Source organism: Triplophysa dalaica, chromosome 13 (genome assembly GCF_015846415.1).
Source record: "Triplophysa dalaica isolate WHDGS20190420 chromosome 13, ASM1584641v1, whole genome shotgun sequence".
Lineage (NCBI taxonomy): Eukaryota > Metazoa > Chordata > Actinopteri > Cypriniformes > Nemacheilidae > Triplophysa > Triplophysa dalaica.
Genome location: NC_079554.1, coordinates 17,377,874 through 17,404,708, shown reverse-complemented (window position 1 = coordinate 17,404,708; position 26,835 = coordinate 17,377,874). Strand labels below are relative to the sequence as shown.

The window sequence follows — 26,835 nt, the reverse complement described above, 5'->3', positions numbered from 1 at the left end:
GCGTTATACATGGCGATCAGATTGTGAATTTAACATAACTTTCTCTTTTCTCATGTATAATTTTAGATGTCCCTTAAAAATCTCCCCAGAATTTGTAACTCTTTTACAAGGAGGCAAATCATTTGAATTCGTACGCTTTGAATCGTCAGCCTAATCTCGCAGGAACTTGTTACTATTTTTCGAAGTGGCTTATTCGTATGAGTTCATATAATTTGAATCTTAGAAAAAATGCCATACTGAAGCTCCTCCCCTAACCCCCACCCCTCAACATAATGTCACTGGTGCGAAAGCAAATCGTACTAAACGTACAAATGAGATCGTATGAATTAGCCACTTTCGTAACATTATTACGAATTGTTGTGAGACTGTGTTGCCTGAACCTAACCATACTGTCACAAAAGCAAATCGTATACGAAATATATTAATGAGATTGTACAAATTCTTAATTAGACACCTTAATATAGTTACAAATTGCAGTGAGATTTTGTCCTCCCTGTTGACATTTTTAGCAGTAAAATGTATTTTTAAATTTATCTAGAGAGAAACACTTCCTGTAAAGTAATAGAGTTGGTGACAGAGCATGATAGATCGATTTTACAACTTTGCAACAATGCATTCAAGGTTTACTGTTTATCAGTTGTGTGTTCCCTTGGACTCGAATCAATGACCTTAACCTACGAACTGAGCTACAAACAAACCAGAAACAAATGAACTTCTTTAATGATTTTACTTCTTGGCAGGCTTATTTGTCATACAATCCCAGTACCGCCCAACAAAATCGTTTGGTGCATTCAATACAATGCTCCAATCAAATCAATTGTACATTTCCAAGCATCAGAAAACACTATAAGAAACCAAATGTGTATTCCTCTGTATTGCTAGTGAAATTCTCTCTCCCGTCAGCAATTCAATGACACATACAACCCCCACAAAGCTACTGAACACTTTGCTCAGTTAGAACAAAAACACAAGAGCATCTGTAGATCGTCACAGTGTGATGTAATGTAATGACCGTGTTAATGGCCCAATTGATGTAATGATCATATCAACCAATGGAATTGCTGTTTCTGTAAACAAATATACATAATAATTGAACTGGAATGGCTCTTGGAGTTGAGATATGTTCAATGCAAGAAGCTATAATCGTTTACAGTTAATTTGTAACTGACATTATCTCCGGGTTGTTGAATGAAACAGGTGTTATTTTCATGTTTTTTAACCGAACATGTTTGCTTACCCCAGAGTTTATCCCTGGTCCATTTATCAGGGCAGCTGTTATTTATCAAGACTCAGAATGGGTTCATGTGTTGAAGTAACGACCAGAAATAATAAATTGTCCTGCCAATTGAGTGAAATGTCAAATTTGTCATTGACTTTCGCTGAACAGTTTTAAAATAGAAAGAACATTCTACGCATTTGACAGATGACTGCGAGGCAGATACAAATTTGACATCCTTCTAATTTGTGGTTTGTTACAATGATTTTTAGAGATCAAACTCGCTGTCGCCCATTTCTCAGCAGGCATATTGGATAAGACGTGCAGAACGGGAAGATTATAGTTGGCACCCGTGTGCACACACTCAAGTCTTATCAACACTCCTGGGAATTTAATGGATGCTCTTTCTTTGCTTGTTTCTTTTCTGCACTTAAATTACTCTGAATAAAACCCAACACAACCAAACTACATTGCCTAGCCTAAGTAAGTGCTCCTGTAGCTGTTTTGGTAAAGCGTTACATGTTCAATAAATGGCATGTTTGTAAAGTTTATCCCCAAGTTGTTTAAGTATCAATATTTTCAAAACTATAAGAATCTTAACTATAGTATCACAATGATAACATAGCTCAACCATAATATTTGTAAAGATATAAATGGCTATCAATCTGCAAATAAATAAACATACACTTGTACTTCAAGAAACCCGTGGTTATTAAGGGACATGCATGTGCACTACACTGCAAAATTACGTGATGTTCGTCCACGCTCATTCCTTTAAAAACATGTGAAACGTGATTCCGTGTTTTGCCCACTCTTACCTTGAACAGAAATAGCTGCAATGAGGTAATACGTGCAGCGGTGTTGCTTCGTGCGCGCGGAAGGGGGTCGGTGGCGCGCTTCAGCTCCACGTTTCGCACGAGCCCGGATCCAGACTTTAGTCTAGTCACATTGAAGCTTTGCTTCGCTCCGCCCCCGGCTTGTTTGTATATGAGCGGTGACCGACAAGCGTGAAGCAGTTTTCGTGATGATCCTGATGCGGAGGCTGGAGTTGCATGCGGTCTGCGTTTGGATAGCGTGCGCTTTTTGTTGACTCGGATTAGAAAGGATTGTAATATCTTCGATCTCTGGGATTGTCAGTTACTTTGTGCTGTTGCCGACTGCGGTGCGACGCACTCGGCGGATTCAAACAGAGGTAAAGGTTACAAAGTTTGGGATGTTTATAAACGATCACGACGTGCAACCTGATAAAGCTGCGTTTAATCTTATAATTCAAAGGCTTGTTTTTAATCGCAAGCATCGTGAATCTATTTAACTTTGAGCTGTTGAATCAGTTTAACAGGCTGCGTTTTCATGTTGCACTTCCTTTGCGCAACTAAATGGGAAATATTGTCACCACAATCCAAGTCCCTTTTGGAGTTGGTTTGTTACTCGTCATGCGTGTGCATTACGTCCAATTGTTTTAAATAATGAAATGAACTGTTTTTCAGGAATGGTAGACCGCATGATGGCAATGAACCATGGACGCTTCCCAGATGCTGTTAATGGTCTCCAGCATCAGCACGCGTCCGCGCGCAGGATGGGAATGGGACAGTTTTCCAACGCGCTTCAACAGCAACCACATCAGCAACAGCAGTACGTCATGATGGGAGATCACATGCATTACGCGGGAGGGAATGTAAACACGAACCACGCGATCCGACATTCCGGGAATAATATAAACGGAGGGATCCCCAATGGCAACTTGCCTGCCCGCTTTAACTCCCAGTTTGTTGGAGCCGCTGCAAGCAACCAAGCGCAGCAGCTGGCTGCGAGCATGCAGCTGCAAAAGCTAAACACACCTTACTACGCTCACCACACGCATCCTTCCCATCATCACCATTACATGCATGAACTGCACCCAGCCGGTCACCAGTTAAACGGGACAGGACAACAGTACAGAGACGGTAACGTTAAGCAGAACGCTGGCGTGCCTCTGCCTGGCCACCACATGCCTGCAGCAATACTGCCCCCCAACGTTATCGACACGGATTTTATTGACGAGGAGGTCTTGATGTCACTGGTGATAGAAATGGGCTTGGACAGAATAAAGGAACTGCCAGAGCTGTGGCTGGGACAGAACGAATTTGATTTTATGACAGACTTTGTTTGTAAGCAACAGCCCAGCCGAGTGAGTTGTTAATATCGGTCAAGAGTACCTTTTCCATTCTTTCTTTTTTTGTCTGCTTTTTCCCTAGATCCTCAGATCCGAAAAACCCATAATACACAGCATTCATGGAAGTAAATTGTTCCACAAAGTAAACTTTATCGTCTGTCTGTGTGTAGTTCAGTAAGATGGGTTGGGTTTTGCATGAGGATTGTTCGGACACCCGAGTGTCATCCTATGCATAAACAGGGCCCGGAGAGAGAAGCAAAGGAACCCCGGAGATATCCGTTCAGTTTTAGTGTAGCAAAGTAAACAGACTTAAGTTCCTCTACATGTATGTTTTGCTCATGAGAGACCTCCAGTGCTATCAGATGTCAGTGAATGCATATTCTAAATAATGTCGGTGGTGATGTGACATGATTGTAGATAATAGTGTGTAATTGTCTCAATCAGCAATGTACTATAAACTTTAGTGGCCATATTTACCAGAGTCCTGTGCTGCTCGTAGACTCACTGAATTTTGAGCGGATGCTTCAAGGTGTTCTTCTCTCCACCCATATTGCCTCCATGATGCTTGTGTGTCTATCGAACATCTATTGATGTGACATGAATGTGTGTGTATGTGCATTTTCGGGCTACTTCATATGCTTAATCGAATACAAAAACGTAGGGGGACATCTATGGAGAAGTCCAGGGAAAACATCTCAACAATGAATGTCATGGCCTGGAATATTTGGGAAGGATGGGAATGTGGAGAAATATCCCAACACAGGAGATTTTCATCTTCATTAGTTTCTAGAAAAGATAGACCACTGTGCTTATTATAGTATGCGGTACATGGCAATACTACTGTGTTGAGGCTTTCTAGGAAAGTTTTACAGTATTTTTGTATATTTTTAGAAGAAAATGTTAATTTATTATATTTTAATTTGCAAACATGAATAAAGCACCAGAGGCTCATTACTGAAGTCAATGCCCTGTTCTTTTGGGTGTCTGTATTTTTTAGGATTGCCAATCATGTGCCAATCATGTTATTACTTCAATTAGAGTTCTGATCTTTTTAGCACAATAGAAGATAGTTTGTTTTTACATCACAATTGCTTCATGTGCGATAATAACTGAGCAAACTAATAAACTAAATTTGATTAGACGGGTTTGTGGCTACATTTTATTTTCATTAAAACTTGTATTTTTAACTTAAGCCTAACTACTTATTTGATAGTAAAGTAAAATGGTTGCAGTTCTTCTATCTTGTAAAAATATATCCTTGGGAGTTTAGTTGTGAACATTTGAACAAACTGAATTTTTAAAAGGCCACTTGGAGACCCCCCAACATTTTTTTTTTTTTTGGAGGACATTAGAGAGATAATTCAATCCAAAATGTAATTTAATTATTAATTCATCATTTATTCACATACCTGTGTATGAATATTTATTATTATGAGCACAAAAGAAGATATTTTGAGAAATGTCCTAACGTTTTGTGTCCTCAATGGAAATCAATAGGGGAACGGTGTTGTGTGGTTACCAACACTCTTCAAAATATAATTTGTATTCTGCATAAGAAAGTAAGTGATACAGGTTTAGTACAACAATAAATTATGACATAATTTTTATATGCGTGTGAACTGTCCCTTTAAAGTGATGGTTCCCCCAAAAATGAAAATTCTGTCATCATTTACTCACCCTCTTGTCATTTCAAACCGTAATGACTTTCTTACGTAGAACACAAAAGAAGATATTTTAAAGAAAGTTGGTAACTGAACACCACTGGACTCCATTCACTTCTATTGTATGGACACAAAACCAATGCAAGAGAATGGGGTCCAGTTCTGCAGAAGAAAGAAAGTCACAAGAGTCCTTGTCCTCTTGTCATCTAATATCTTGTTTTCTGCATTTTTACTACCAGCAACAAAACGATTAATATATAAAAAGCTCACTGTAGAAGTACATTTAAATGCAGACCAAGCACTGGGTAAAGTGTCCAGTTTCAATGCATGAATAAAATAGGTAACATTCAGCTGAGTTTGTCCTGCAGGGAAATTGAAGCTTCTGGGGCTGACAGGGCCTTCAGCTTAGTATTGCCAAGAAAATTCTACAAACCATCAGACTCTGACACACTACTGAGCATTAGCATAATTATGCATTCGAGTAACAGAAGTGAGAATTAAAAATCTACCCCATTCTTCCAAGAAAAAACTATTTAACAATGATACAAATGTTCTCACAAAGTTATATTTAATGCAATATGATAATGCAAATGACGATGCTTTAAACTCTCAGCATCATCAGCAGAACTCATTAAGTCTCTTAGCGTAGTTTTTATCATGGTGAGATGAATGTGTCTATCTGTGCTGCAATAGCGAGTTTCTGTTTTTAACATCCTTGGAATGAGTTGGTTGGTGGTCTGCAGCCAAAAGGGAAATCTTTCAAAACAGTTGTCTCACACAAATTTATCTCAATCTCTGTTGATCCTGTTCAATTTCTAATTAGATTTTCCAAAACGTTGATACACTTTTGGTCAAATCATGTCACTTTAAGTCTAGTATTTTGGCTTTCCTATGGTGATATTGACTTTTAATTCATGTCTTTTTTCACGATGAATGCAATATTAAATGGCAGAAACCATCAGGATATCCACAACCTCCAGATTCCCACAAAAATGTAATGCAAATCCTCAGGTAAACATCCCAAGACAAACTGCGTGTGCTTGATGGCTTTCTAAAATTTCTTCATTCATTAATTCCTGCGCTGGCCATTATTCAAGGCTACCATTATGTATCCATTACAGCGAGTTAATTTGAAAAGAATTTTAAACACAGCATATATCAATAATTGAGGCTAATAAAAGGAAATGTCAAACGACTCCCCGATGAGTGTTTCAGAGAATCTGCGAGCACATGCTCTTTCTCAACGTCTGTCGTCCTTCAAGTTTCCGCAGAGCTTCAAATTCAGCCACTTCTTTCAAAATGACGTGAAAAAGATAGCTATGGAAATTAAAACCACCTCATTTGCAAGACGAAAAGGACATTTACAGAGTTGGGCTGAGATAAGAACAAATGGTAATTACAGAAACTCAAATACAAATACTGGAAGAATGATACAGTAAATATATGTCTTCAATAAGAAATCAGTGTACGGGAAACAATTTGACTGTGTCAAATATACTATGCTAACAATTTTAATGAACAGTCGCATTAAATTAATGATCCAGAGCAAATAAATTGAAGCCACTACATAAATCACACTGATGGAAATATCCATCCCACTTAACCATAAAAAGATCACTGCGTATAGTGTATGCCAGAAATAAGGCAACCGCTAAATGACACTGATCTGGATCATGTGCTGACATTGTTTAATTTACTGAGTGAGATGCATTACAGCAAACCGTCAGTGGAGGTTCTGCCATGCAGAGGATCAGAGGTGAGTGTTTTTACAGCTTAATGCACCACAGACGCTGTCATTCTATTACATGAAAGAGCCTTGGTCACTTACGTGGAAACTATGAACATAACCGTTAGCATGACGTGGTACTGAGTCAGTCTGTGATGAGTTATTTTATATTTAAATAGAAAACATTGCCATATGCTGTCTTTGATGTCTTCCTCAGAGATATAATTATTAATTTTGCTCGAAGAAAAATAATCAGTCATGTTTGAGAATAAATCCTTAAAGGGATAGTTCACCTTAAGATGAAAATTCTGCTATCATTCCCTCAGATTGTTCCAAACCTGTATAAATGATGTTTTTCTGCTTAACAGAAAGGAAGATATTTGGAAGAATGTCAGTAACCAAACAGATCTCTTCCCCCATTGACTCCCATAGATTATTTATTTTCCCAATGGCGGTAAATGGGGGATGAGATCTGTTTCGTTACCCTCCCTTAAACTGCATTTTACTTTTCCAGAACTAAAAAAATCGTATATTTCCTACATTTCTTTAATTATTTGTTTGTTTGTATATACTGTAAATATATATTTATATAAGTTAAATGATCTATGGGGTTGGAATGGTGAAAAAAATATATAAATTGTTTGTACTGACAGCAATAAAATACGGAGCTAATTGAAACTTTATCCTAAGTGTACACACAGATCTCACATTTGTTACCTTCAAGAGAGTTTCAATCGAGATTCATAATGTCACACTCACATTTGCTAAAAAACATAAAAGATGGAACCAAACTCAAAAATGTATTAGCAAATTATTCAAAGACTACATTATCTGAGCTATCCAATTTTACAACACTGTACACCACTTAACGCTTGTCAATAATTGTCTAATCTGAGTTTATTTTATGTCTAAAGGGCTATAGTCGTATTCAGCAGCAACTATACAAACGTTATGTGGCCCAAACTTAACATCTAGACCTCCGCAAACAATCAATAACTGTTGAGTTTTAACATAATTAAATACAATTAATTTACAATAAAAGATTAATATTAATTAATATTAATATAAATAAAATAAGGTGTTATATGATAACTAAACATAGACCGGAAGTTAACTTCAGCCAGTGCAAGCGTACAATAAAGCTGTATAACTGAGCAATCTCCGAGCGATTAAAATAGCCTCTGGGAAGTTACAGTCTCAGATATAACGGGGCACATGCCAGACTTGCAAAGTGGTCTTTTCCCGCTCAAATCTGGTTTCTGTACATTACCAGAGAGGACAGCCAAAGACCATGTGCAAACAGCATTAAAGTCAACACAGGGGGATGTTATAATTGCCTTCACTGTAGGAAAAGTATTGTGCTTATCCCCAACAGTTAGTTCACAACCCCCCGTGCATTTCAATCTCTGTTAGTGTGAATCCAGACACTTCCAGCCGTAGCTCCTCTGCATGGCAAGGAGAAAACAAACAAGTCAGTGACATAAAATGTCAGGAGAGCTGGTGAAGTGTGTCTTGAGAACGTGAGGAGAAATCTGCGCTGTTACCTTATGCTACATGTATATTTGACACATCTCCCCATCAACCGCTGCTCCATCCCTTTCCCTTGAATAAAACACAATATGAAGCTGTCGATATTCACACTCCTCAGATACCTACAGGATATGTGGACATTGCTGTCTGTGGAACACAATCCAATGATCAGAATGTTTTGACAGCACCTGGAGAGAAAATAGAGGAAGACAGGAGGAGATGTGGACAGATCTGACTTAATTTGACTGCATGAGTCAGCAGCTCACTTAGAGGAGCCAAAAATGTATAAATAAGAATCATTATTAATTCCGTTGTGACTTGTTAAAGAGTATTATTTTAACTATGGTGTTGGGCAAAAGGTTTGCATGTATGTGTCTGAAACTATTAACCTCGGACTGGCTATGAAATTAAACCGTACATCTTTTAATTTTCATGCTTTTTTTTAAATGGTTGAAACTACGCTACAATAAATAAAACAATGCATTACTTGCGCAATCAGTTACAAACAAAAGATTAAATCCACACCCAGCAACTCACACAACAGAAGACAAAATTATCAGCTTTGATGTTTGGTCAACTCAATTGGCTCGCTTGTTGTAACATAAAATACGAAAATGTTGGCTTTTATAGGTTCCACGAGGAACCTATGAGTATTTTTGATGAATGAATCAAAGAACCACAACTAAGTGGCATTTACATTATAGTGTAATTCGTTCACACTCGTTATTTGTTTGTGTTGTGTGTTTTTTGTAACTCACGTAGAGTTTGAGATATGAAGCTTGTCGTTAACGGGTTTAAGATCCCGATGGTAGAAGTGTAAAAAACCCAGTGCTCTATAATCATTTACAAAACCAAACAAAACTTCTAAAGGTGTTCAACTTCACACGGGCTGCGCAGACCGTTTAAGTATGACACCGAGGTAACGCGAGAGCGACTGGAAAGCACCGTATTTAGCGCGTTCGAACCGGTCTCGCGGTATTTGGATGTAAAGAGCCGATTGGTTTGCGAAATGCACAATTCACCATGACGATTTGAAGAAAAAACTCATGCCTCGACCGGACCGACTTTAATGCTATCGAGAGAACAGAATCCGCTTTAAACCATTTTAAGTTCCGTCCAGTGTCTGTTTTATTTACTTCCCGATTTGCAATCACAAGTGACGCTTGTACGGTTTAATTTTGAACCCTTTATGCATACATTCACTCTATTATTCATGAAAAGAGTTTATCTCTGTTTATAACTAGATTATAAGGTAAAAAAGACACTAGTATGTCCTTGTCGCCCCGTCTGTTGAAACATGGACCAAATGGTACAAAGCAATTCAAGGTTAAAGGATCATTTATCAAAACACCCAAGCTAGAGAACATACACTGCATAGTGTCTCCTTTAAAAGAACAAGGACATAATCATTAATGGAGATCTGAGAGAAATAATTAAGGCCTGGTGCAAATGTCAAAATCACGTTTGTTGTCTGGTGATTGAATAGAATCACTAATAAAAGTCCAGGAGAATGAAGAATAAGAGATGCTCCCACGGTAAATACACGGTTTTCATCAATCTTGTCATTTTTAATAATGTCACTTTTTATTAACCCTTAATTTTGCTCTTAAACCCAATTTGCTTGCGTTTTATAAGCTCTGCAAATCACAAAATCCATCATATTGATATTCAGATGATATAGGTCTGTTGGCTATGTTAAACCAGGTTTGGTACAGGTTTGGTGTTTAGTAATGTGATGACTGTGGAACAATGCAATGGATCAAGTTATTTCTTTTGTCATGTTTGCATGTAATTGTTTGTGAGATCAGGATGAGATTTTGAATGGCCGTGTTCCACTGCTGTCTGCCAAATGTTTTCAAATATGAAGAGATTTCTATGCAGATAAAAACACTGGAGTGAGTTACTCTGGAGATGTTAATCACTTCACAATTCCGCATTTGCATGGTTTGAAGTGATTAGAGTGCAGTTGACTGGAATTATAGTGGACAAATGTGATAATAAAAGCTAACAGGCGCTGCGAAAACCCGATACTAATTCAGGCAGATTGTTAGAAGAAATTGGCCTTCAGGCATTCAGCACACAAGTCAATAACTACAAGTTAACGGGGGCATGTTAAAGACCAAACATATAAACATCATATAATCTTTGGTGGATTAAACTTTATTACTTTTAATGAACTGGTTTGCCAACTCCAATCGCAGGGTTATTTGGAGAGACCCCAGAAGGCCTTCGAAGACTATTATAAAGTTAACCTTTCAGCTGTCTTTCTGAGATTAGAAAGATCTTAACAGGTTGATTCATTGAGTGTTTGGAGCATGTTTCCATTGGCTTCCCGTGTGGGGTTATTTTGAGGGGCTTGTGTTGTCAGCTGTTGTCTTTATTCCTGTCGGACCCTCCGCGCTCCTCTCTTTCACTCTGCTACAACTCTGGACTGGTTGTTTCATTGTTCTTCTTCTCCATTCGAATTGAACAGACGCTTGTTAGGTAAGTCTCGAGCTTTAATATATTGAAACTGTATATGATTTTGCGCTGAAGGTCACTTGGGCGTGTATGAGGAAAATCACTAGTTTGCTAGTATTATATTGTATGTACATTTATATTTGTCTGATGTAGTACACTTACAAATAATTAAAGAAAACCCAAACTCCACGGGAGTTGAGGTGTCAAATGAAGTTTAATATAAGTTCCTAACCTTGTGGCAAACCATTTTTTTTCAAAGTTTTATACAGTGTTTTGCATTACAACTTCATCTTTGCCCGATGTCCAGATGTTTTAGACCAGCCTCATCTCTGTTTTTTCCACTTTGCGTAAAACTGCCACCATTGACATCAGAGGCTACGTGGCGAGAATGAGAAATAGCTTGTCCATATTTAGAGGCTCCAAAAATAGCATGTTGCTTCAGAACAGGTGCCATGTTGCTCTGCTACTAAAGGAGGAGGGGTGGTGATAAAATAAGGAGGGCTTGATACAAGAGCACAGGCTATAATTTTAACCTGATAAGCAACCGGAGCAATAGAGCTAGGACATAAACAACCTCTGGAATATCTGAGTTCATTCCACATGAAATCAGCTGTGTGTGGAGCTGAAAGGCTTACTGGCCTGTCGCCTATCTGTGACACATCAGATTTAGAGGCTCAGTGAGACTATGCCACTGTGATTTGTGCTATTTTCTCCGTGTTCCCTCCCCCAACCTTGTGTCACAAGCCTCTTCAGAGGTCCACCCAGGGTTTTTCCAGATCTTCTTCTTGCCTGGTGAATCGAGACACGTTCATAGTTTTACTGAAGATATTTTATAGTATCTTATATTATTCATCCTCATGTCAATAAAAAACGGTATTTGACTTGTATGTGAAACGCAAAAGAAGACATTTTGAGAAATTGTCTCAGTGGTTTTGTATAGGTACAATGGAAGTCAATGATGGCCAATGTTGTTAACCAACATTCTTCAAACTATCTTCTTCTGTGTTCTGCAGAAGGAAGTCATACAGATTTGGAGGGTAAATGAGACAAAATTGGAAGTGTCTTAAATTGGAAGTCTTTAAATTGATGGTTAACTTTAATGAGTTGAATATGGACGGACAGAGACGGAAGGATGACACCACGTGTATTTCCAGCTAGAACTGATTCTCAAAATGTCTTTTTCAAGGTTATTTTTCCATAATTTATGTTTTCTGCTTGAGGCAAATACAGTAATCAAAATGAAACACACTCCAATTTCCTCACACATTTGAATTTACATTTCATACAAACAACATCTTGGATTTAAAACATAAAGTCTCTCTTTTTACTCAAACACACTGGCCACAAGCCATCCATCTTCAATTTAGCTGCTAATTTTAGGGAGCCATATCAAAGCTCTCTTTTAGTAATACATACTCATTTCTCATTAATTTAAACAGTCTCATTTCTGCATCAAGTTAAGATTGTAATCAAGGAATTGGCTCTTCTACCTCTGCCAATCAATCACATGGACCACTTTTATGATTTTTTTCGGCAGATGATGGAGGGCACTGACCAGACCACCAATGAACAAGTCAATGGCACAGAGGAGATGCCAGCGGACCCCATGGAGGACTTCAGCAGGCAGCTAGAGGATATTATCAACACATATGGCTCGGCATCAAGCCTGATGCAAGAGCAGATCTCCATCCTGGAAAGTGAGGAAAGAAGAGAGGAAGCGAAGGCAGATGAAACAGCCACCCCGAAAGAGCCAGGTGGAGCTGGTCCAGAGGAGCAAAAAGACGATTCAAAACTGATCAAGGGCCTTGGTGAGGATTCTGTCTCTCTTTGGTCACTCAAGTGAAGCTTAGAGTAGTTTAGTAAAGTTAAAAGTCTGCTTTATGCATGTCAGTACTGGTTTGTAGCTGGTCTGAACCAGTTTTGCTGATTAAGCGAATAAAATAACCCCCTAGAAACACCAGCATTAGAATCCAAAACACCACATACACTATTGTTCAAAAGTTTTGAAACGGTTGAGATGTTTAGGTTAATGTTTGAAATTACTTTTGTAGACAAAAATTAAGAGACCATTTAAAAGAGACTTTTTCATTTATTTTGAATTGACAGTTTATAGGTATATGTTTAGATAAATGATTATTTTTGTTTTATTCTGTGAAATACTACATTAATTCTCCCAAATTCAAACAAAAATATTGTTTCTATTTACATTTATTTACAGATAATGAAAACCTGAGAAATCAGTCAAAATATCAGAAAATATGCTCTGTATTTTTCCTCAAATAAACAAATTTATATTCACTTTTTGGCAACACAAAAGTAATATTTGTATGTGTATTTAGGACATTTTAAAATTATTTTTGATGTGATAACTTGGACTTATTAATGAAGTAAAATCAAAAGCAGCCATTAAGAGCCCATAATTCCATAATTGTATGCTTTTAGTCACAAGATAATATTCTATACTGTAGATAAAATTGTGTTTTAGTTTTGAGGGGTTTACTGTAATTCCAAAATGTGTAAAAAATATATATAAATAATGTTTTTTTAAAAGCTTTTGAACGATAGAATAGTTTGCTTTTTATTTAAGAAACTGGTTTATAGAGATAAAATAGATTTAATAGACATTTTACTAAGAATACTGATTTATGTTAGAAAATAAATACTGCATATACTTTCTATCAGTTGCAGAAGTAGAGTGTCATTTGGTACAGCATTGGTATAGTAGTGCAGTTTATACACATTCTGAGAAAATGTAAAGCTTGAATGAATCGTGAGGAGCTTTGGATACAGGCATCTCCCAAATATATAAATGTAAGTAGTAATTTGGTTTTTGTAGTAATAATAAGTTAAAACCTCCTGATAATAGTAAAATCACCATTAAAATGCAGACAGCCATAGTGCTTCACACAGTTCTCTGTCACAAGAGCAGGGCCCAAATGTGCAAGTTTATCCACGCAAATGTCTTGTTTGCTCTCGCAACTGTTTTATCGTAGTAAGCGCTATCGCTCTGTGATTTAACAGCTCCTGCAGTTGATTTATTTTGAAGCTTGCATGTAAGAACACTCCCTTGTGGCCTCCTGTCATCTTCTTTATCTCTCCATTCTCTGATGTGAATTGAAAACGCTTTCCTTGCAGGTAAAGAGGCCACGTCTTTATTGCAAAGCCTGAACAAGCTCAGCTCACCAGAAGAGAAAGTGGAAATGGTGTTGAAGAAATACACCGAGCTGGTGAGTATCCAGACCCACGAGAGATTGTTCTCTGAACGCTTGTTACCGGCGGCAACAACAATGCATGGAAGGCAGTTAGGAGGAAACAAATAGAACACAAAACGGATTGCCACAGGGGGAAAAAATAAATAAAAGAACGCCTGGTGTGATGTTAGGAGTGGCTTCGCTTATGTTGTTCTGACCTAAATATTCAGTGCCCAAGGCTGAATAACTGAGTTTGAACATAAGGCCATATGCCACACATGAAAGCCAGAACATTCTCTCTAATATCAGCGCTCACAGATAATGATCCTAACATGCAGAGGAAAATATTACAGAAGACTTATAAGCAATTTACCCCGTTCCAACAAAAATAGATGTTCATTATTGCAAAATAAACCCCTTCAGGATGTTTTAAGATCCCATTTGATTTTTGTAATGATGATCGGCCAAACACACGTCGTTCTGTTGAGCACCATCAATATCCTCCTAACAACAGCTTTCCTGTGGCTCAGTGGCCAGAGCATGGCACTAGCAATGTCAAGGTCATGGGTTCGATCGCAGAGGATTGCACATAGTCTGTAACAAATGTATCGTACAATGCAATGTAAGTTGCTAGGGATAAAAGCATCCGCGAATGCATAAATGTAAATGTGAACAACATGAAAGACATTATCTATAGCAAGCAGCTGTGTTTTATGCTGTGTGTAAGATGACACACGAATGACATCTGTGTGTGTTTTGTGAATACGGGGCAGGTGGAGAAACACAGAAGAGAGAAGCAGCAGCTGGAGAAGAGACAGGGTCTTTTGGTCAAGCAGAGAGACCAGATCCAATTCGAGCACAGTCGTGCCATCCTGGCCCGAACCAAGCTGGAGATGCTCTGTAGAGAACTTCATAGACATAACAAAACAGTGAAGGTGAGAACTTTTTACTGACAAAGAGCATTGAGTTGTGAAAATGACATGAAATATCATTCACAAGACCTTAAAGTACAGATCTACAGAGATTTATTAATGTCTTAAGAAAACACAAAAATATTATTTCTCTAACTGAATGGACTCTTTTTATACTAACTACATTAACATGTTGACAGTATTGAGATCATTTATTAAATATAAATAATTCATTTATATTTTAAATGAGTTATTATTTAAATGTGTTGTTACATTATTTCTCTCTATGGACTCTTTGTATAAATTACATTTACATGTTAACTGTGAAGATATAGTGTATATATATATATATTTGCATGTTTATTTTTGATATTTTTTATTTGTTTTATGTTTTCTATCACTTAAAATATTATTTTAGAAAAACAGTTTTTATTTCAAATACTAGGAAGAGAGATAAATCTGCTTAAACTTGTATGGCAATGTCAGTAAACAAGGAACATTTCTGTCATATTCCTGCCAAAATGGCTCAAAACAATTCAGAGTTCAAACTGCTGCTCATATCTGGCTGTTCTTTAATTGCTTTAAACATCGGTTGCAATTTTTCCACATCAGGTCTCTAAGGGTTAAGTGCTTTTAAATTGCATAGCAACCTCTTGTGTGACATGTTTGCGAGAGTCTGACTTGTTTTCCAGAAGTCTTGTTGCCCCTGTCAGCATTTTGATAGCCGAGATTGAGTCGACTCAACTTCCTCTCTTTGAGCCCAGCGGGACGTTACAGCGGTGGCTCTGTGTCTCTGCCTCAATGAGACACTGAATCTTCAGACTCAAAGCGCTCTTGACAGGTCACTATGACAAGAGAGATAGTGTTCCTCAGCCCCAGTGGCATTTGCTCTTCTTTTCTAAATCAAAAATCAAAGAGAATGTTTCACAGGCTCAAATCACTGCAGGGGTCACGCTCTTCTGTTCTACCTTTATACTGATGCTACCCAGTGACTAAACATCTACTGAGAAGGTGAACTGCCTCCAGGCCTGGAAAGGGACGTATCTACACCGTAGCTATAAATTGCTTAAATTGTTGACTGTAGTATGTTACATTTTCAGATTTTTTACACAATTAGAAACAAATGCAAATATGGTTTAGACAAAGTTGTATCAAAGCAAAGATGTTTGCTTTAAAGGATTATTTATTTATTTAACTCATTACGCATACTTTAAATTGATACCCTTTCCTTTACAAAAATAAGTATACCTCAAAGTAAACTTAAGGTATAAATAAAGTTCAAGTTTCACCAAGCACCAATATATAGTTCTATACAGCGATAAAAGTGGTTTCCATATGATTACGAGCCAAGAAACACTTTAAGTGCTACAGTATATAGCACCATTTTTTACAGTGTGTTAGTAGTATCGTAGTTGTAAGTAAAACACTTGTAAGTGTACTTCAAGTGTTTTGTTTCATTGGTACTTGAGACTACATTGGGACACTTTTTATTAATAACAAGTATAACTATAATCGAGTGCACTATAGTAGTATCGTTAAAGTATACTTCAAGTTGACCAAGAAAAAATTGAGCACACTATCACCCAGGTAAACATGTGCACTAAGTACACCTTATTTAAGTAGCCTACACTTCCATAAGCGCTTTATTGTCACACACTAATATTGAAATAAATATTGTACTTCTATTCGTAGTGTCTCAAAATAGCACAGTTAAGTACACTTAGATCTTAAGCTAATCTTGATATGTACAAATTTATAGTGCACATGTTTCACCTGGCTATCGGTCATACTTGTAAGTTTTCTTTAATGTCATAGTACTTATAGTTAATATAATATATATATAAAATGTTTATATATTATTTTACGTACACTACTTTGTTCCTATTTAGTCATTTAGATGTTACTGTTTTAAAAATATTTTTCATAAAAAGTAAAACTTAAAGTATACTTTTTTCTTTTTAGAAACATACTACTTGAATAAACTCCTTTATTGTAAGGGTTACTGCAATTTCACTTTACTTTTGACACCTCAATCAGCATCCAGACACATCTATGAAGTGTTTATTGTCTATGTGGTGAGCTTTCTAATTACCTGTGTGTCGTATTCTCCTATGGGCGTAGGACCTGTTAAGTTCTTGTTGTAATATCAACCCTGCATGTCCTTAAGAGTTGATAATATTGCCCCCAAGAGGCCGAATTTGGCCTTGCTCCCTGTCCAATCAATTTGATTCAAGTATTACGAAAGCCATTAATGAACAGGTCAGAGCAGAACATCTACACTCTTCGTGTAAGAGCATCTCAGCCATGAGGACAGTAAATTAGATTTAGTCTTTAGAGTGGGGTCACTTCCCTCGTGTGTATGTGTCTGCGATTCGCCTCCCCGTTGAGGTTGCCTAGCTGAGTTTAACAGCTCCGTTACTCCCAGGTGAGAGCTTGAGATTTACTCCATGTGTAAACACAGCCAAGCAAACAGATTTGCCTCTTGAGAGGAACGTTCCGCGCTTGGATTCCCGATCATTAGCTGAGTCAGGGAGCTTGGGTCTCTGGTACAGGAGCTCGTGTTTACTGAGCGCAAACATGGAACATCAGGCCTGTTTAACATTCGCACGTCCACGAGAAGCTGAAGAAAGATGATATTGTTGTTTATCTCAAGCCACCAATGGAGAGGACATCGAGCATGAGATTTCATTATTATCATCTGATTATTAGCTCAAGAACCAGCTTTCATTTCCAACACAATCTCATGGTAATTCGTAACTATGAGTTTATTTAATCTCATTCCTTTTTCAAAAGGTCAATTGTATGTTTGTGTACAGTATACTTTGTACGAATTCACACAAAATAGCTACAGTTTATTTGAATGAGATCATGGCATTTAAAGCCAAGCACATAATCCAAGACTGAGATTCTTACACTTTTGTGATTCATCTGAAATATAATCCATATACTGTATACTGTATAATAATGTATACACTTTATAATAACTGCACGCTATGAATCATTAGTTAAGCATCAGTACATAGTTAATTAATCATTTATGAAGCATTGGCCCCACATTAATAAGCAGTTTATAAATACAGCTATAAATGCTTTGTTCTTGATTTATAAGCATGTATATAATATGCTTAATAATCAAATTTTCATACTTTATTAAGGATGAATTCATCATTTCTAAATTAAGGATTACATTACTTACAAACCAGTTAGTTAGGAGTTGTCAGTGGTTCATGAGATCATTTAGAAAGTGTAAGTAAATGAATAATAAAGTCTTTGAATGCACATTTATACATCTTATTATTCTGACATATAGTAACAGTTGTTAATAAATGCTTTTTTAACACACATTCCTGCTGTAATTCATGATTAATTAAGGTAGTTATAAAACATTTACTAGTTGTTAGAGAGCTATTTTAGTGAGCTCATCTAAAGTGAGGACTATGTATGCCTTGTAAAGCATTTACAAATGAGAGTTAAAGGCTCAGTTATCTTCTAAACAGAAATAGGAAAAACACAACACAGAGGGATTCAGAACATAGAAATATTTATTTCGAGATACAAAAGAAATTAAACTGTACAACTGTACATATTAATGAATATAAAAAGATTTAATATAAAATAAAAAATAAACCTCTGCAAAATTAAAATTGTACAACCGGACATATAAATTAACATTAAATGAATTAATATAAAATGAAAAATAATCTTCTGAATTTTTTTTAATTCCTGCACACCTCCAGAAAAAATATAACCGTGAAGTGATATGCAACTCTCATTTGTAAATGCTTTACAAGACATACACAGTCCTCACTTTAGATGAGCTCACATAAAATAGTTCTCTAACAACTAGTAAATGTTTTATAACTACCTTAATTAATCATGAATTACAGTAGGAATGTGTGTTAAAAAAGCATTTATTAACAAATTAAGTAACTGTCACTATATTTCAGAATAATAAGATGTATAATATGCATTCAAAGACTTTATTATTCTTTTACTTACACTTTCTAAATGATCTCATGAACCACTGACAACTCCTAACTAACTGGTTTGTAAGTAATGTAATCCTTAATTTAGAAATGATGAATTCATCCTTAATAAAGTATGAAAATTTGATTATTAAGCATATTATATACATGCTTATAAATCAAGAACAAAGCATTTATAGCTGTATTTATAAACAGCTTAATAATGTCTATTAATGTGGGGCCAATGCTTCATAAATGATTAATTAACTATGTACTGATGCTTAACTAATGATTTGTATACTTTCAGCTTAAAAACTACTAAACTGTTTACTAAGAGTGTACCTAAGAGGGTAGTTTCATAAACTAATAATGTTCTTGTAAACTATCAGGATACCTATCAATTCAATTGTAGAAATGCAGTACAAACAAAAACTAGTTGTAAACTAGTTGTGTACTCAAAGTTTACTACATTTACACTTAAAGTACTTTTATTAACTGAACACCAGGACAATTTAGTCACCAGTAATACAGAAATAGTGCACATGATATTAGTAGACCTACTATAAAATATACCTAAATATATATTTGACATTTTCTTAAGTATATGAACTTAAAGTATAGGGAAGATTTTAGTAATTTGAGAGAAATTGACTTTTTTTCTCCCGTTCTATGCAAATCATTCCATGAACAACCACAAGCCATTCCTCAGTGTTGTTTGATGACATGCTTGGTCTTGTAATGTACACTTGGTCTGAATGATTTCCTTATTGACCTGCGTGCAGCAGTTAGCACAGCTGTTTTTGACATGCTTCTGTTCAAGTCTGGCCTACAACACATCCAATGAAACTCCCTTTCCCCCTAATAATTTCCTGTCACTCTCTGCTATCTGTAAAACAAAGAGTCGTGTCCTAACGGATGGTCTTATCTCTCATACTTTGATGATAGCAGAGCTGAGCCAAACGCAGTCTCAAAAAATCCGCTCACTTCTAATCGTAGCCGTCCATCTCACACTCTGACTTCCTTCTAGATCTTGAATGCTTTCATCACTTAAGGCAACATTATTTTTCTCTGATTTCCCACCTCTCTCTCTTTCTATCTCTCCCTGCAGGAGGAGAGTCTGCAAAGGCTGGGGGAGGATGAGATGAAGCGGAGGGAGATCACTGCTCATTTCCAGAGCACACTAGTGGACATTCAGGCTCAGATCGAGCAGCACAGCAGCCGTAACAACAAGCTGTGTCATGAGAACAGCGAGCTGGGCAGTAAACTCAAGACCCTTGTAGAACAGTATGAGAGAAGAGAAAAGGTACACACAAGCACTGCTAAATCCATGAAAACCAAATTGACGCTTTTGGCCTTTTAGTATGAATATGGATGTCTCTAAAACACTTGAATTTACATTAAGAAGATTTAAAGCATTTAAAAAATTAGCATTTAAAACTTGCACAAATGCGGATCAACGCTTTGTACACTCTTAAAAATAATGGCGCTGAAAAGGTTCTTCACAGCAATCCCATAAAGAACCATTTTTGGTTCCACAAAGAACCATTACGTTTCTTATCTTTTTATGATCTGAAAACATTTTTTTGGCCAAAAAGAACCTTTTGTGAAACCGAAAGGTTCTTTGGGTGTTAACGGTTCTTTATGGAACCATTTAGACAACAAAACATTTAGACATTGTACGTGAAGAACCTTTATTTTCAAGAGCGTACGACATCATTCTGCACTCATCAAATTTTAGTAGGCAAGCTAAATAAACACTAATGCTTTATTCCACACAAGTCGGGTTTCCTATATTTCCCACCTCGAACCCGGAAAGTCTGGAACATTGAACATCCGACCTCTGAACTTACGACAAATACTTCGATCCCGACTGCAGTCACGATGCACACTTACACAAGCTCTACTTACGTTTGCGGTGTAAAACATCTTACATCTGTCAAGATGATTCAGCCATACATCACATTAAAGCTGTTCCCCAAAACACAGTCAAGACATTTAAGTAGGCTAACAGTCGCTGTGGATTAAGTGACTGTAATAAGGTTGGTTGACAAATGTCTATTCTCTATTTTCTGAAAATCTGAATCCAAACGTATTTTAACTGGTCATTATTTTTGCTTTTTGCAACCGAGTAAACGCCACAATCACTCATAGCCTATTCAACGTTCGGTGCACATCTGAAGGGAGGCAGTTCGTGTCTGCTAGAGCTGTAATTTCACCTCAAGCGTTAGAGACTAACTGCACGCTCACATATCTTAAACCTGCTATAGACACCGCCAAAGATACTTGTGTCTTTTTATTTGACTCAGGGATGTTTGGCAGTGAATCTTGCGCCTTACAGAACGCTCTCTTGTACGCCTTATCTAATCACACGAGGATCGACCGATGGAATGACAGGCCTGATGTGAGGGAAGTGAAGCTCAATCTGTCATGCTGATGGGTGCCACAGAGGCTGCACACAGCTGTGTGGTGGGCTAAGACAGACCCCATCTTTCAGCAAGAATTTAAATGACTTTATATGTCAAAACGAAGCGTGGTTCTCTACTGCCATCTGGTGTCAAATGTGGTGTTACTGAGGAAAGAGGTCTGTTGTGTTAAACATGTGTTAATTCAAAAAATTCCAGGATCACCAAAACCTGTTGAAATAAAGAAAAGTTAGATGTGTTGACTGATGCAAATAAAGCTTTATTTAGTTTCATCAATGAAAAGTTTTATTTACATGGTTTATTCAAAACCAAGGTCCAACTATACGCTTCTATATTACTTTTCTCATTTCAAGATAAAGATTTGACTGACCTAAAAGACATTTGAAGAAGTTGTGTCACGATGTTATGAAACTTATGACTTCAATGTTCATACATTGGTTTTAATAATCGTACTTCCTGAACGATCCCAAGCGTCAATTTTGGAGCCAGATGTCAGAAAAAATGCCAGAAAAACTTCATCACAAATGTACCGTGACTGTATTTGTTGCAAAAGGAACCTTTTTAAAAAATATCTCATATAAATAAAAACGTATGATCAGTATTGCTCCGTTAAGTCTAAGTCTGTGTGTTTCATTTAGAGTTTAGAGAAGATCTTCAACCACAGAGATCTACAGCAGAAAGTGTCTGACGCCAAGCTGGAAGAAGCAAAAATGCTACTTAAAGAAGCAGAAGAGAAGCACAAGAGAGAGAAGGAATATGTAAGGCACACTATTATACGATTCCTGCTCTTCAGATATGCCTAGTGTAAACTGAAGGGCTGACAAATGCATTTGCATGTCCTTATACGGAATACTCCATTACAAACTTGAGTCTCAAATGAACGTGTCAAGAGCTAAATCCATGACAGGCTTTTGAGAATTACACTTCTTACTTGCAAGTGGAAGGTAATGTTAAAACAATTGCAACATGATACATTATTTTAATCACATTATAAAATTGATAGTCAGACATCCGCTGGTGTAAGTGACTTGTGTGCATTCAAATTAAACAGTCCACTTAAGTAAACATATCGTGACATACTCCTCTCCACAACACACTTTACTTAAGTGGAAAATTTGCCATTCAGAGTTGATCTAGTGCGACTAAGCGTCACAATATGATAAACTGAAGGACACAATGTCTATATTTTGTGACAGGAGCGCAATGACCTGCTTTGTATGTAACAAAATGTGCAAACAGATAATATGATCAATAATCCAGCAGTCATAAATACAAATGTAGTATATATTTTACAGATATACATTCACCTAAAGGATTAGGAACACCAAACTAATACTGTGTTTGACACCCTTTCGCCTTCAGAACTGCCTAAATTCTACGTGGCATTGATTCAACAAGGTGCTGAAAGCATTCTTTAGAAATGTTGGCCCATATTGATAGGACAGCATCTTGCAGTTGATGGAGATTTGTGGGATGCACGAAGCTCCCGTTCCACCACATCCCAAAGATGCTCTATTGGGTTGAGATCTGATGACTGTGGGGGGCTGTGTAGTACAGTGAACTCATTGTCATGTTCAAGAAACCAATTTGATATGATTCGAGCTTTGTGACTTGGTGCATTATCCTGCTGAAAGTAGCCATCAGAGGATGGGTACATGGTGGTCATAAAGGGATGGACATGGTCAGAAACAATGCTCAGGTAGGCCGTGGCATTTAAACGATGCCCAATTGGCACTAAGGGGCCTAAAAGTATGGCAAGAAAACATCCCCCACACCGTTACACCACCACCATAATTGCATTAATGAGAAATTGAACAGGTGTTCCTAATAATCCTTTAGGTGAGTGTATATACAGTATATATTACATTCATAATATGTTCATTTTAAGATAAAAGTAAATTTTGGTCTTTGTTTACTGCAGTGTTAACATCTCACCATTTATGTTGTTAGTTGCTTAAAGAGACAATTGAACAAACAAAGAAATGCTACACTATGAGGGAGCAGGAGTTACAGATGAAGAAACAGGTAAAGACGAGTTTCGGGACTCTCTCATCTGGTCGTGTGTGTGTCTTGTGTTTAACCAGTTACTCACTCAGGCTGCAGAATGGAAACTTCAGGCTAAAGAGCTGAAAGAACAGCACACTGTCATGCAGGCTCAGGTGAATATATACTGCTGTGGCATTACCCACAATCCCATTTGTTATGCTCTCTAGCTCTGGCGTCTATCGCAATGTCCAGTTGAGCTCCTTACCATCCCCATAAATCTTTTAAAAATCTTAAAGCATAGATATATACAAAGACAGATAGAGAGACAGACAGGAATTACTGTGAAGATTTAGATCGAGAGAACAGAAAAAGGCAGATGTGAATACAGAAGAGAAATGAATGCAGGAGAATCTCACTGTGTGTGAATCTACACAAAGATGCTGATGCTTTTTACATTGGATTTGACATTAAGGTAATCACAGTAACAGCTATATGAAGACTTCCTTCCCCACAGCACATCATAGATGGAAGGATATTATTCTGTTAAGTCATTATAGTGTCTAGCGATGCTATTCTAAAACAATGGGTGAGAGTTATTGCAGAAAGGACTGGTGCATTTGCCATGACTAATTGATACAACATGAACTGAAGTTTAAACATTGATTATTGTTTTACTCTATATTTGACACAAAATAACCAGTCTACAATATTAAAATCCGATTTGGACTCTTAGACAAACCGAGATTTGTTCAATTCTAGACTGGTTTATGACTTTATCTGGTGTGGTGTGGAATATAACAGCAAGATAACCAAGTGAATGGAAGACAGAGTTGAAGATATAAACGTGACTGTGCATGTTGTTTGTTTTTTTGATGCATTTCTGATTGTAATTCTAGCCTTTATTTTTGTAGATTGTGTTGTACTCCCAAAAGTTCGAGGAGTTTCAGGGGACATTGGGGAAGAGCAATGAGATTTACTGTACTTTCAAACAGGAAATGGAAAAGGTATTTTCAAATATGCACCTTAATAAAAAAAATCATAAACGTGTGCGTGTACAGAGAAAAAAATACAAGTGTTAACGTGTAACATATTTAACACTTGTGATTTTTTTATTTTTAGCTATTATTTGTGCCTTCATTTAAACTACACAAAATTTTGAATGTTATCTCAGCAATAATTTTAATAAATAATAACGATTTCAAATAATATTTAAATGTATATTAAACTTTTTTCTAGTAAGCGATATACAACGATATACTATGTACAATAACTTTGATTGGCTGTTCTAGTCATTTATTTAATTTTAATTTTAATTAAATTAAACTGACTATTAAATTATTAAAGTCTACTCACAAATAAACGAATGAAGTTGAAAAGTCCTAAATTATTTAATGTAAAAACATGTTTTCAGGATTTACTTGCTATGACATTTGTTTTATAATGCCAGTCTTATAATCGATAAATGATACAATCGCAAAAAGTGCTCATGACTATTTTTATTGGAATAGATGACAAAGAAGATGAAGAAACTGGAGAAGGAGTCAAATATATGGAAGACACGGTTTGAAAGCTGCAACAAAGCTCTAGTTGAAATGATAGATGAGGTCATTTCTAACTTCTGCACACACAAAACTTATGTGCATTTGACTATTAGCACATGCTAACTGCTTTATAACTGCTGTCTTCAAACAGAGATCAGAAAAGGCTAAAGAGTTTGAATTCTTCACTGTGAAGATCGACCGCCTGGAGACTTTGTGCCGAGTCCTGCAGGATGAGAGAAAAATCCTGTACACTAAGATTAAAGAGATCCGTTTCCCAGACAAAGCAGCCGTATCACCTCTGGAGGACATGCCATCGGTGGATGAGCTCGCTCCACAGCTCGGTCCTAGCCCTGTACTGACCGCAGAGATGGAGAAACTGCGAGAGCAGCAGATCCGCCTTCAGGAGTTGGCCGCTTCTTTGGTGAAACCCATAAAAGATGATGTTGAGGAATCAGATAGTGAGGAAGAGGAGGAATCCGAATTTGCACAAAAGAATTCAGCAATTCCTGAAGACACCCAACCTGAACCCACCAAACAAGAAGAGAAACCAGAATCGGTTGTTGTCACTGAAGAAAAGCCATTACCCCAAAATCTTGAACCAAGCAAACCTGAAACTGAACCCAAATCTCCTCAAAAAGCTCTTCAACCAGAAATAATAAACCAACACACAGGAAAACAAGAATCAACCAAAGAGGAACCATCACAAGAAGTGACAAAAGTAGAAGTGATTAAACAAGAAACTTGTGAGTCTGAACCAGCCAAAGCTGAAAAGGAACCCAAAGCTCATCAAGAACCTCTTCAACCAGAATCTACAGAACCACAGACCGAAAAACAAGAGTCAACCCAAAAGGAACCAAAACAAGAAGACGTCGCAAAAGTAGACGTTGTTAAACATGAAACATCAGCGTCTGAACCGGCCAAACCTCAACCAGAATCTAAACCTTCTCCTCAAGAACCTCCTCAAGCCGAAATCACAGAACCACAGCCAGAAAAACAAGAGTCAGTCAAAGAGGAAACAAAAAAAGAAGACTTGACAAAAGTAGAAGCAACCAAACAAGATACATCCGAATTACAACCTACTGAGCTTGTCGTAAAAAAAGAGGGAAAACCTGAGGGAAAAAATGCTAAAGATGTTAAATCTGAGTTGCCTGAAACAGACACCTCCAAACAAGCAAAAGAGGAGAATGTCCAGGAAGAACACGTTGCATCAGACGAAGCCAAAGCACAGGCAGCAAAACCTAAAGCCCCAAAATCCCAAGAAGCCAAATCAAAAACCAGCAAACCCCAGCCTAAAAAACAAGGTTCTTCCAAGAAGAAAGGTTCGGCTAAGGGTGGGAATAAAAGTTAAACCAAACATAAGTGCGTTACCATATCACATTCTCTATATATTTTTTTAGATGAGTTTGTTTTTAGTGTCTTGCTGTTCATGAGTTACAGGCTACATAATAACTAAGCCAAACATAAGTGCATATCACATTCTCTATTTTTTTTAGATGAGTTTGTTTTTAGTGTCTTGCTGTTCATGAGTTACAGGTTACATATACTGTATGACCGATTGGTCATAAGCTACTTTTCTTTATGAAAGTTTACATTAAGCATGGGTTTATGGTCTAGCAATGGATAACTTTCAGAATGTAACACGTTTTTTTTTCAACTTGTAATATTTTTCCTCATCCTTTAATAAACATCTGTTGACAATTCTAAGTGTTGTTGACAAACCTATGCCTGGTGCTCCCTAATATTGTGTTTTGTGATGAAAAATGTAGCTTGATTTTTTTTATGAAGAAAATCATTGTCAGGCCATTTTCATAAGAAAGAAATATCACAGATGGGACCACTTAAATATCTGAGTTATTTCTCCTGCACACCAGTGATTAAATGGAGAGCAAAGGCAAACTTGCATAAATCTTAAAAATGTCTATAAGAATTTCAGAAGAGACTGAACTCAAATTTGTCGAATCTGCTGTCAAAAGCCAATGAAGTTATTGAAGATTTATATATGAACACATTCAAATGATTTAATTTTCAGATTATTTATACACCTCTTATGTATTCTAGAATTTATTTTATTTC

The 26,835-nt window shown here is 36.8% G+C and overlaps 2 protein-coding genes across 3 annotated transcripts; both read left to right on the top strand.

Moving 5' to 3' along the window:
- The first annotated feature begins 2,240 nt into the window (after positions 1-2,240).
- On the top strand, positions 2,241-4,509 carry cited2 (Cbp/p300-interacting transactivator, with Glu/Asp-rich carboxy-terminal domain, 2). Its single transcript, XM_056763636.1, has 2 exons — positions 2,241-2,408; positions 2,704-4,509. The coding sequence occupies exon 2, from the start codon at positions 2,706-2,708 to the stop codon at positions 3,393-3,395; it is 690 nt and encodes a 229-aa protein (XP_056619614.1). The 5' UTR covers positions 2,241-2,408; positions 2,704-2,705; the 3' UTR covers positions 3,396-4,509.
- Positions 4,510-10,611: 6,102 nt separating this feature from the next.
- Positions 10,612-26,466, top strand: txlnba (taxilin beta a). Of its 2 annotated transcripts, none has more exons than XM_056765321.1 (10): positions 10,612-10,769; positions 12,283-12,553; positions 13,881-13,972; positions 14,710-14,871; positions 19,921-20,115; positions 21,874-21,993; positions 23,320-23,394; positions 24,133-24,225; positions 24,730-24,825; positions 24,914-26,466. In XM_056765321.1, the coding sequence occupies exons 2-10, from the start codon at positions 12,283-12,285 to the stop codon at positions 26,108-26,110; spliced, it is 2,301 nt and encodes a 766-aa protein (XP_056621299.1). In that variant the 5' UTR covers positions 10,612-10,769; the 3' UTR covers positions 26,111-26,466. The 2 variants fall into 2 exon arrangements, with proteins under 2 accessions (XP_056621299.1, XP_056621300.1); XM_056765322.1 differs by lacking the exon at positions 23,320-23,394 and adding an exon at positions 23,186-23,260.
- The last annotated feature ends 369 nt before the right edge of the window (positions 26,467-26,835 follow it).